Raw genomic sequence first — 11,256 nt, 5'->3', positions numbered from 1 at the left:
GTTGGACTTCACTGTTGCTCTTGCTTCTCTTTGCTGTGCATCAGTATCTGAGAACGAGTTTCTATTTTCCAACTAACAGGTCGGATCCTGAACGACGAATAATTCAAAATGAGGTAAGTTTTCTTGTTTGACGGCTGATAGGAAAACAAACTACAGCAATCCTATGATACATTTTAGAAGGATTCTATACAAATATCCTAGCAAAAGTAAAATATTCCTATCAGCCCCTCTTATACGAATATTATATGATTGTATTATTATAGTGATACCATAGGAATAGCATTATATAGTGTAGTGACTATAAGGTCACTACAGACTCACTATTGAGTTCCATAAACACACTATGTGTTACTATAGGAATATTATAGAGGTTTTTGGGAGGGACAGTGTTGGCTTCCACCTGCTTAGAAAATAGGAAAGGAAACTTTATATAACATAAAGTATAGGCTAGATCTTTTCAAAATGATTTACAGGTTTATGTGTGTGTGTGTGTGTGTGTGTGTGTGTGTGTGTGTGTGTGTGTGTGCGTGTGTGTGTGTGTTTGTGCGCGCGCATCTGGAATACATTACTGCCTTTAAATTAAATTTTTTTAAAAAACAAAACAGAATTGAACAATTAAAAGAATTAAAAAATCCGGTTTTTCAGCCTGTTGCTCTGTAGCTGTGGTCAGAGAGGAACCAGCATCATATCAGAGCTGGATCATATCTGATGTTTAATAAAAGGACAATATCATCAAACTGATATGCTGATCTATCATCAAACTGATATATTGAGTGATTTTAAAGTTTCATTATCTACAGATCTGCTCTCTCTTTCTCTCTAAGCTCCTCCCAGTGACTCTCTCCCTTCCATGTGTTTTGTTTTGTCTTTTCTACCGCCACTCCCATCTTTCTCTGTCTTTCTTTCTTTCCTTCTTTCTTTCTCTCCGTTTAAATCTCACCATCTCCTTGTTTCTCTCCTTTTCTTTTTCTCCCTCTCTCTCTCTCTCTCTTCCAGCCTTTTCTCTCCCCTCCCTGCCACTCTTTCCCCTACTCTCTCTCACTCTCTCCTTCCCCATCCCCCACTCTCCTCTCATCCTATTCTCTCTTTCCCTACCTCACTCTTTTCAATTAAATTTTTCAATCTAACGAGCTTTATTGGAATGAATGTTGAAAACAATATTGCCGAAACAATGAAGTATATGAAACAATCAATATAAATCAAATGAGTAAGTTAATCAACACTTAAACAGAACCTTAAATACATCCTAAATCCTTCTATCAGTTTATGTGTTTTTGTCAGTAGCTGGACAGTGGACTTTCTCCCTCTCTGTCTGTCTGTCTGTCTGTCTGTCTGTCTGTCTGTCTGTCTCTCTCTCTCTCTCTCTCTCTCTCTCTCCCTGTCTCTCTCTCTCTTTCTCCCAGTGATGCTGGCAGTGATCTGCGCTCCAGGCTGCTGCGGTTGGAGAGTCGGTTCACCTGGGATCTGAAGAGGGAACACATGGATCTGGAAGGCCTCAGCACACGACTCCAGGACCATATAGATCTGGGGTTCGGACAGCGGGGCGCTGTGGAGCGCTCCTACAGCTACCTGGCTTACGTCAGGTACAGTACGTTTCTAATCCTTTTTAGTACAGGACTATGGTGCAGAGACGGGAGATCATCGAATAAGATATACTGATTTATTACTGAGGAGGAAGAGGTGGCATATTATTGAGAAGGATGTGGTGTATTACTGAGGAAGTGGTATATTACTAAGGAGAATATTCATAAATAAAAAGTAAAAAAAAAAATAAATAAGTGGGATGGAATTGCTGGAGGGAGTGGAAGACTTCCTGAGTTAACTAGAGTTTGAGAGAACAGGAGTACCTCCCAGGCCAGATGAAAGCAGTGTACCACCTGCTGGAAGAAAGCTTCCTTAACAGCAGCTGAAAGGATCTGAAAATTCTGGATAGACCCTCAGCCCCAGGGAGGGCCACCCTGCTGTCAATCCTGGTAGCTGACCATCAATGTCAGCTACCATTGACTGGGACTTCCATCTCCCACTGGTCCTGTGGGCCTACCGGTCCACTGCCCAAGAGTCCGCTTGCACCCTTGCCTACCACCTAAAGCCGCTTTTCCACTGCATGGTACCGGCTCAACTCGACTCGACTCTACACGCCTTTTTTGGTTTTCCATTGGGCAAGTACCAGGTACCAGGTACCATATTACCTGGTACCTGGTACTTTTTTTGGTAGCACCTCTGTCGAGGTTCCAAGCGAGCTGAGGCGATACCAAAAGGTGACGTGAAAACACTGCAGACTGCTGATTGGTCAAAGAGAATCATCATCATTGCGCGACATGGGACATATATGCTAACGTTAGCTACCAGGTTAGCTTACCCTCTTGCGCCGCCTTTGAGCAACCAGAGAGCGGTCCTGCTGCCTTTAGCCTCTTCTGGAATAAAATCTGTCTCCCTGCTGTGACTGCCACAACAGCCACATACTGAGAATCAAGAACACCATCCCTTCCATATCCTCCATTGTTGCTGTGTGTGTCGCGTTGAAGATGACGTCACAGCAGTTTCATGCGGTGTTGCGGCGTCGCTATGACGACCAGTTGTGGGGGGGCATTGAGGGGGTACTATCTGCAGTGGAAAACCAAGTGGTACTACCAAAAGCGAGTAGAGTCGAGGCGAGTCGAGGCGAGTCGAGGCGAGTTGAGCCGGTACCATGCAGTGGAAAAGCAGAATAAGAGAGATGCTTTGCCAGGCCCACAAGTTCACCTGCCAGCACCAAACTGGTGACAGTGGGCATCAGAAGGGCTTACAACACGGGTTATGTTGGTCTATTGCCCTAGAAGTAAGTAAGAACTACCTCCCAAGTTGGCCAGTCTTTGGGAAGGGCCCTGTACAGAGAAGTTGTCAGATGTTCTCTGGGTGAGGCTGAGGATCCGTAACAGGACTTTCGTGCTACACAGGTACCAGCTCGTACCCTTCCAACCTTTGAAGGGTCAGGAGCAAGGGCACAATGATCCCCAACCTCTCCTGACTCCATGCCAGCACTCATGACCTCGCATGGCTCACCTGCTCAGGCTAGTTCTGGGTCAAGCTCTAGCCGGCAAAGACAGAGTCGCCTACCTGCATATCCCTATTCCTTTAGTCTCATTTGGTTACCCAGCAGCCTTTGTGTGACATGCAATTACTCATGTTCTGGACTGTTCCAGAACATTCGGTGTTCAGTGTTCCTATGAGGTTGGTTCTTTTGGGGTTGGGCTCTTGGAGAGTGAGGGTTAATCATGTACTACTGGTGTTACCTAGTTGAGTTGTCCATTAGATAGATGCATATGCAGGGGTTGTAACTGTTGTTCTCATCGCAGAGTGTTCTTGTACACTTGATGAACTTGAACTGGCTCCTTAATCAAAAGGCTCTGTGTGAGTCTTCTATTATGGCCAAACCGCAACAATACTTATGTCTCAAAATGAATGTGCTAGTGATTTACTGAAGACATTGAGAGTGCAAAAAGGCTTTAGGAGCTCATAGGAAATGTTGACGTAAGGGGGAAATTTGTAAGCCCTCAAAATAAGATGAAAGTAATTCTGTCCCTATGGGGAAACTGGGTCATTGCAGCCGCAAAACGTAATGGGATACAACAAAGACAATATAGGATTTAAATAAGAGCCAGTGGGGGGTATTTAAACATTTCACAACCAACATCTGCCATTCTCATCTGTCCTCAGGTATCTTCAGGGTAGACCAGAGGAGGCGGCATCTCTTCTCAGCCAATCAGAAGAGAAGACCAGAGAGTGTTTTGGTGAGGAGAGTGAGCGGCGGCTCATCGTGATCTATGGAGACCGGGCCTGGCTGAGCTACCACACTGGAGACTTCACACAATCAGACAAATACTGGCGCAGGGTGGAGGACATACTGGTAAACACACACATACACTGTGGCAGAGTTTCAATGTTTTATGGTCTAAATGCTCTTTAAGAGAATTTTCTCATTATTGGTTTCAATAGAGAGTTAAACTTTCCTACACAGCTGAGCGACCGGGGAAACTCTGTGTGGACGCTCAACAAGCTTCTTGCCACAGCTGAACTTTTCATGGTTATCAGATTTCCGTACTTCCTTCTCTCCCTACTGATGTGATTTTGTTTAATGAATAATAGATCAAAATGTAGGAGAAGTTGATTCCAGCCATTCAGAGTTAACTTTTATTTGAAGTCTGCAGGAATAAACATCTTGCTTGAAACAATGCTTAAGGAATATTTGCCTCCATCATTAGGATCAGTGGGAAGTTCTGAAGTAATTTTATTGTTTTTGTCTGTTTGTTTTTTATTACTGCTACCTAATTAGCGCTTCCTAGCTATGTTAACTTGTTAAAATGATATAATGTTATGAAAGGCAATACCAAAGCACCAAAAGATGCATGCATGATTTGCCTGTTCAAAACTCTGTAGCTACAGACCACTACATAGTTGCAATCGGACCACTCTGACCCCGGGCCATAATTGATCAGAATAGAGCGACACATCAACCAAGTTGCTCACAGTGTGAACACAATTAGTGTCTCTTGATCTAAATGCGCTCTTTGTCCTCCTCTCTCTCCAGGTGAAGTACCCTACCGGTTCTCCTACGGTTCTCCACCCAGAGGTGTATGGAGAGAAGGCCTGGACCTTCCTCAAGTTCTCGATGCTCTACTACCCCAAAGCCATCGACTGCTTCCTCAAAGCCTTGGAGCTGCAGCCTGACAACAGCGAGTGGAACGCCGGCTACGCTATCGCCCTCTACCGCACTGAACCGGTACATTCAGTTAACTGATTGATCATTCAATGAATTCATTCAATCAATCAGCCAATCTACTCCTAATGGAATGCCGGCTATGGTATAGCTTCTTACCACACTGAACTGGTACATTCAATTAATCTATTGATCAATCAGTCAATCAATCAGTTAATCAATCAGTAAATGTGATGACAGTGAATGGAATGCTGGCTATGCTATAGCCCTTGACTGCGCCAAACTGGTAGATTCAGTAAAGTGATTGATCAGTCACTTGATTAATCAGTCAGTCAATCAAATGTAAATGTAATGCTTAGGATTTGGCCAGTTTGAATTTAAAAAAAAAGATTTTCTCTGACGGGGAAGTTGAAGTGTAGATGTGTAGTCCAGGGATTCTCCACAGCAAGCTGACTGGAGTCTGATTTGCAGAGGGATCCAGAAACATCTCTGACAGCTGAGGAGTCGCCAGTCGTCAAGCAGCTTCGCCGAGCCTCAGAGATCAACCCTGATGACGGCGTCATGCTGGCGCTGCTGGCTCTGAAGCTCTCCTCCTACAAGAAACACCAAGAGGCTGAATCTCTGATGGAGAGAGCGCTTGAGATCAGTCCTGACTGCCCTCATGTCACCCGCTACGCAGCCAAATACCTCCGCCAACAGGTAGCCTCGAACTGTCTGACTAGTTATGTAGTTGATGATTTCATAGTTATCTGAGAGATATCTGAGACACCACTCATCACATTTTGAAGAAATGAAAAGGGGACACGTTTCATCAAAATGTGTATAATCTGTCTATCGATTTAGCTGTTTAGCTGGAAAAAGTGACGCTTTCTATGACTAAATCAGTAACAAGTAAAAGTAAAAGATGGTAAAATTAAAATAAATCATGATACTTAGTAAAGGATAGCAGGATATCCACCATCATATTACACATCATAGTTTATGACCAATGAATTTTACTAAAATATGTCATTTATGTATTTGGAGAATACTTACGACTGTGTTTCCTGACGTGTCCTGTGGGAGGCGCTGTGGGAGCATGGGGTGCCAGGGCCACGGCCATGAGCCATTTGTTTCTCTTTGGGGTGAAATGAGGCTTCATCTCGGGGTGAAATGAGGTTTCTTATCGGGGTGAAATGAGGTTTCTTCTCGCGGTGAAATGAGGTTTCATCTCGGGTTGAAATGAGGTTTCATCTCGGGGTGAAATGACGTTTCTTCTCTGGGTGAAATGAGGTTTCTTCTCCGGGTGAAATGAGGTTTCATCTCGGGGTGAAATGAGGTTTCTTATCGGGTGAAATTAGGTTTCTTCTCGGGGTGAAATTAGGTTTCTTCTCAGGGTGAAATGAGGTTTCATCTCGGGGTGAAATGAGGTTTCTCCTTGGGGTGAAATGAGGTTTCATCTCGGGGTGAAATGAGGTTTCTTCTCCGGGTGAAATGAGGTTTCATCTCGGGTGAAATTAGGTTTCTTCTCGGGGTGAAATGAGGTTTCATCTCAGGGTGAAATGAGGTTTTTCATTGGGGTGAAATGAGGTTTCATCTCGGGGTGAAATGAGGTTTCTCCTCGGGGTGAAATGAGGTTTCTTCTTGGGGTGAAATGAGGTTTCTCCTCGGGGTGAAATGAGGTTTCATCTCGGGGTGAAATGAGGTTTCTCTTCGGGGTGAAATGAGGTTTCATCTCGGGGTGAAATGAGGTTTCTCCTCGGGGTGAAATGAGGTTTCTCCTCGGGGTGAAATGAGGTTTCATCTCGGGGTGAAATGAGGTTTCTCCTCGGGGTGAAATGAGGTTTCTCCTCGGGGTGAAATGAGGTTTTTCATTGGGGTGAAATGAGGTTTCATCTCGGGGTGAAATGAGGTTTCTCCTCGGGGTGAAATGAGGTTTCTTCTCGGGGTGAAATGAGGTTTCTTCTCGGGGTGATAGGGTGAGGAGCTCAACATTCGGGGAGGATCTCCACAGTGAGAGGAGCCAGTTGAGGAGGTTCAGGCTCCTTGTAAGGATGCCACCCCACCCCGGGACAGACCCAGGACATGCTGAAGGGACTACATCTCCCAGCATGCCTAGGACCACCTAGGGTTGCTGGGCAAAAGGATGTCTGGGTTGCGCTGCTGCATTGTTGCCACCCTGACCATATAAGTGGCTAGAAAATGGATGCATGGATGGAACAAAATCTGAGTATCACTTGAAAAGAATGCAGAAATGATCCTTTAACATGTTTATGAAAGAATAAGCGTGTCACTGTTCCAGGATCAGGTGGATCGGTCTATAGATCTGCTGAAGCGAGCGCTGCAGAGGAGCAGCCAGTCGGCCTTCATCCACCATCAGCTGGCTCACTGCTATAAGACCAAGAAGATCGCTCTGCTCAACAAAAAGCCCTACAACAACAAAGGTACACACACACACACACACACACACACACACACACACACACACACACACACAGACCACAGACAGAACAAACATGTCAACAAACACAACACTGGTCTCCTGCTACACTACACTATTGTATACCACACTATACTATACTGTACTGTACTGTACTATACTGCACTATATTATACTATACTATACTATACTAGAGATGCAGCGGTGGAGGCGTCTGTGTATTCATCACCTGAAGGAAGCTGTCAGGTTAAAGCCTTCCTTCATCATCGCCATGGCTGAACTGGCACTGATGTATGCAGAGGACAAGGATATGAGCAGGTACCTGTCTGTCTGTCTGTCTGTCTGTCTGTCTGTCTGTCTGTCTGTCTGTCTATCTGTCTGTCTGTCTGTCTGTCTGTCTGTCTGTCTGTCTGTCTGTCTGTCTGTCTGTCTGTCCGACGACTGCCTGTCTTTCAGTGTGTTTATTGTTAAAACATCCATCCATCCATCTTCCATCCATTCATTAGTGTGTATGAATTCATGAATTTGTCCTCTCTCTTTCTCCAGAGCTGAGGAGATGTTCCAGGCCTTGGAGATGTCATCAGAGAAGGATGAAAGCAATCGTCCGTTTGTCCATCTGCACTACGGTCAGTTCCACCAGTACCACACCAAAAAGGAAGACCTGGCCATCACACACTACACCAAGGTAGGCTTGGTTTGGTAATACATGAGTCCAGTTATTTCTGTCGCCCTTCATCACAGCCTGTCTCCAAGGACTTTACAGAGAGCAAGTCTTCCTAACTGATCAACGATCAATCACAAAACAAAATGACGTAATACAGTATGCAACAAAATAGAACACAAGGAAACAAAACAAAGCACAAGACACAAAATAAGAAGAAGAAGCACTTTCCAAAATGTTGCCAAGTGACTGACAGCACATAATTGTTCTGGAGTTATCCCTTTACGTTACTCTGCTATTCTCTTCACCAGGGTCTGCTGTTAACACCGGAGACGTCGGAGGGGAAGCGATGTGCTACAGTAAGCATCAGGCACTAGAAATGGTGAAATGGTGACATGGAGGTGTTGTTTTTTTGTTTGTTTTTAACTCGTGGGAACGAGATCTATGCCGTGGCCACAATGTACTAATGCTTGGAAACGAGATCCTTATGTTGTGGAAGCGACTTAGCAAGGCGTGGGAACAAGATCATTATGTTTGGGACTGAGAAGCAGCCGCTGTGTGTCCTTTCAGCACCACAGAGGGCAGAGGAGAGAGAGAGAGGGAGAGAGAGAGAGAGAGGGAGAGAGAGAGAGAGAGAGAGAGAGAGACAGAGGGGAAGCAAGAGGGAGGCGCTGTTCAATTCATTAATAATAATAGTAAACTTTATTTCTGATAGAAAATATGTTTAAAGACCATTTTACCAATTTGACGTCCTGTCTGGAACAACTTCACCTTCTTATTCCTGAGTGCTGCAAAAGTTCTAACAAGTTCATCTTCATCCTTATCCTTTTTTCTACAAGCAGGATTTTTATTGTAGCCCGAGTAAACAGGTTTACATAATGTCACTAAATCATACAGTAATGTGGAAATAAGAATAACGCACATATCGGATCATAAATTAGACCTACTCGTGCTCACAGTATATAGCGGTGCATAACAATACACTGTCTAATTTGGTGCAGATAACAATAATAAAGTCTCATCGAATCTAATCTAATCTAATCTGGTCTAATACAATCTAATCTTGTCTAATCTAACCAAATATAATATAGTATAATCTAATTTAATCTGATCTAGTCTTATCCAGTGTATTCTAATATCATCTAATCTATTCTAATCTAATATAGTCTAATTTAACGCACTCTAGAATAATTCAATCTAATCCAATAAAATCTAATCTAATACAATATAATCTCATCTAACAATCTTCAACAAACAGGAATTAACCATCAGATATTGTTCCTCCTCTCTGCGACAGAAACTGAAGCAGATCGCAGAGCGTCGACTCTCGAGAGACGCCGCCGACGACGAGGCCCTCGGCCTGCTGGGCCTGGTCTCCAGAGCCGAGGGAGACCGGAGGAGAGCTGTGGAATACTATGAGAAAGCTCTGGAGTGTGACCTGGACAACGACCAGTACCTGTCTGCTCTCTGTGAGCTGCGCCTGGACCTGCAGTGACCTGAGATTCCCTCTGTTTATTAATATTGAGTCCTAAAATCCTAATTTTCTTAAAATAAATTTAAAAAAATCTGCCACTGGGCTGAGAGAATTTCCTAAACTGGTTCAGAACTTACATTACAGGGAGGAAATGTTTCATCTGTCTTGGAGATCATGTATCAGAGAAACATGATCTAACTTCTGGTGTTGCACAGGGAAGCTGTCTTGGTCCCCTGCTTTTCTCACTGTACATGCTTCCATTAGGTGATATTATCAGAGAACATAATGTCAATTTCCATAGCTATGCTGATGATACACAACTATATATTTCTGTAGAACCAAATCATGCAGCTGGACTTTTAACAAAAACAAGGAAGCGAGAGCATATCACTCCGGTTTTAGCTGCATTGCAATTGATTTTAAAGTTCTTTTACTTGTATACAAAGCTCTTAATGGCTTAGGACCGGCCTACATTACAGAATCCCTGCTGTTCTACATTCCATCAAGACCCTCAGGTCTTCTGCTGCTGGTTTGTTAGAAGTACAAAACCCCACTCAGAAGAAGATTGGGGATGCAGCCTTTTTTAACTCTGCTCCTAAACTGTGGAACACCCTGTCAGAGAATATTAGAGAGGCTCTGTAAGCATTTTCAAACGACTGCTAAAAACTTATCTTTTCATCTTAGCTTTTAAGTAGCCTTCATTTGAACTGTTTCTGTTCAGGATCCCGACAGAGCTGACACGGGCAAGTACGAATTTTCATTGGTCTTGTCCGGGTAATGCTTACTGCACGAGTGAACACTATATGTGGGGGGGACAGAGCTTTACCCTGTATGATCCTCATCCATCTGTGGATGGGGAGGTTTTTGACCAAGAGGAGAATCTATGATTCTGTAAATATCGGATCAAGAGTAGAATCAGGAAGGACAAGGGAAAAGAAAATTAAAGAAAAACATATGGGTTCACTCACAATGTGCATCTAAAAGTGGGAGTATTTGTTGTGTTCTTCTATCTTTCTATTTGACTTGATTTGATTCTTTTTATGCAATGCATCTTGCTTGTTCTTTTATATGAATTTTATCTTTTTATCTGTCTTTTATGTGCCTTTTATTGATGTAAAGCACTTTGAGCTGCATGTTGTGTATGAAAGGTGCTATACAAATAAAGGTTATTATTATTATTATTATATAGACTGTTTACTCTATTTGGTTTATGCTGTTCTGTAATATTAGTTAGACCTCATTAATGTGCAACAGAATTAGAGTTTCTGTATCTCGGGACGTCCTGGTGTGTCAGTTGGTTGAGGTCCATGTAACTGCACCATCCTGGACCTGAATCCTGCCTGAGACCTTTGTCGCATGTCGTCTCCTTTCTCTTTCCTGTCTCACTCTGCTGTACTCTGTCCTGTAAAGCAGAAATGCCATAAAATACTCATACCATTAAAATGCCATAAAAATAAATGCATCTCCTATGCTTCTAAGTCACAAGCCTTAGAATAAATGCAGTCTAAAGATTGTCATTTTTTTTGTGTATTACCTATACTTTTTTCCTCGTCTTTGTACAGAAACCCAACCACAAACATACTGATAGATAGAAGATACTGATAGACACACTACTTTAGATCGGCCTATTCGATTACACAACTGTTGAATGAATAAAGCCAACATAGAAAATGATAAGCAAATACTGACATTGCCTCAGTACAGTACTACAGTGTTACATGTAGCCTTATCACTGGTTTCAATTTCATACTGTGTCTGTTTCAAATGCACAGTGCAGGTCAACATGCTGCTGTATGGGTCAGCCCTGCTGAGACTGTCTAGGACAGTGGTTCTCAAACTTTTTCACGTCAAGGACCCCTAAACTGACACAAATTAGACCACGGACCCCCATTTGATAAGATTTTGTCCCAGGGTCCCCCATCTGATAGGATTTTTGCTTTTAGATGTTTTATTACAGAAAGTGTATGAAACCCATGACCAAAATAGTCATACATTCTGTCATTGTG

The 11,256-nt window shown here is 43.2% G+C and overlaps 1 protein-coding gene across 2 annotated transcripts; it reads left to right on the top strand.

The window, feature by feature from the left end:
- LOC139915121 (interferon-induced protein with tetratricopeptide repeats 5-like) lies at positions 1 to 10,749 on the top strand. 2 transcript variants are annotated; one of them, XM_071903606.2, is made up of 10 exons: positions 1 to 113; positions 1,404 to 1,583; positions 3,697 to 3,886; positions 4,568 to 4,759; positions 5,168 to 5,395; positions 6,978 to 7,119; positions 7,310 to 7,433; positions 7,662 to 7,800; positions 8,088 to 8,135; positions 9,074 to 10,749. In XM_071903606.2, exons 1-10 carry the CDS (start codon positions 109 to 111, stop codon positions 9,269 to 9,271), a joined length of 1,446 nt encoding a protein of 481 aa, XP_071759707.2. In that variant the 5' UTR covers positions 1 to 108; the 3' UTR covers positions 9,272 to 10,749. The 2 variants fall into 2 exon arrangements, with proteins under 2 accessions (XP_071759707.2, XP_071759708.2); XM_071903607.2 differs by lacking the exon at positions 8,088 to 8,135.
- The last annotated feature ends 507 nt before the right edge of the window (positions 10,750 to 11,256 follow it).

The sequence above is a fragment of the Centroberyx gerrardi genome, chromosome 20 (assembly GCF_048128805.1).
Source record: "Centroberyx gerrardi isolate f3 chromosome 20, fCenGer3.hap1.cur.20231027, whole genome shotgun sequence".
In the NCBI taxonomy this organism is placed as follows: domain Eukaryota; kingdom Metazoa; phylum Chordata; class Actinopteri; order Beryciformes; family Berycidae; genus Centroberyx; species Centroberyx gerrardi.
Note: the sequence above shows the minus strand (reverse complement) of the source record. Positions and strands in the feature narration are given on the sequence as shown.

Bases quoted from the DNA above. Each gene is read 5' to 3' on its own strand.
- LOC139915121 (XM_071903606.2), top strand. The intron at 5,396-6,977 runs GTAGCCTCGAAC...TCACTGTTCCAG, and splicing joins CCAAATACCTCCGCCAACAG to GATCAGGTGGATCGGTCTAT. The intron at 7,120-7,309 runs GTACACACACAC...ATACTATACTAG, and splicing joins AAAGCCCTACAACAACAAAG to AGATGCAGCGGTGGAGGCGT.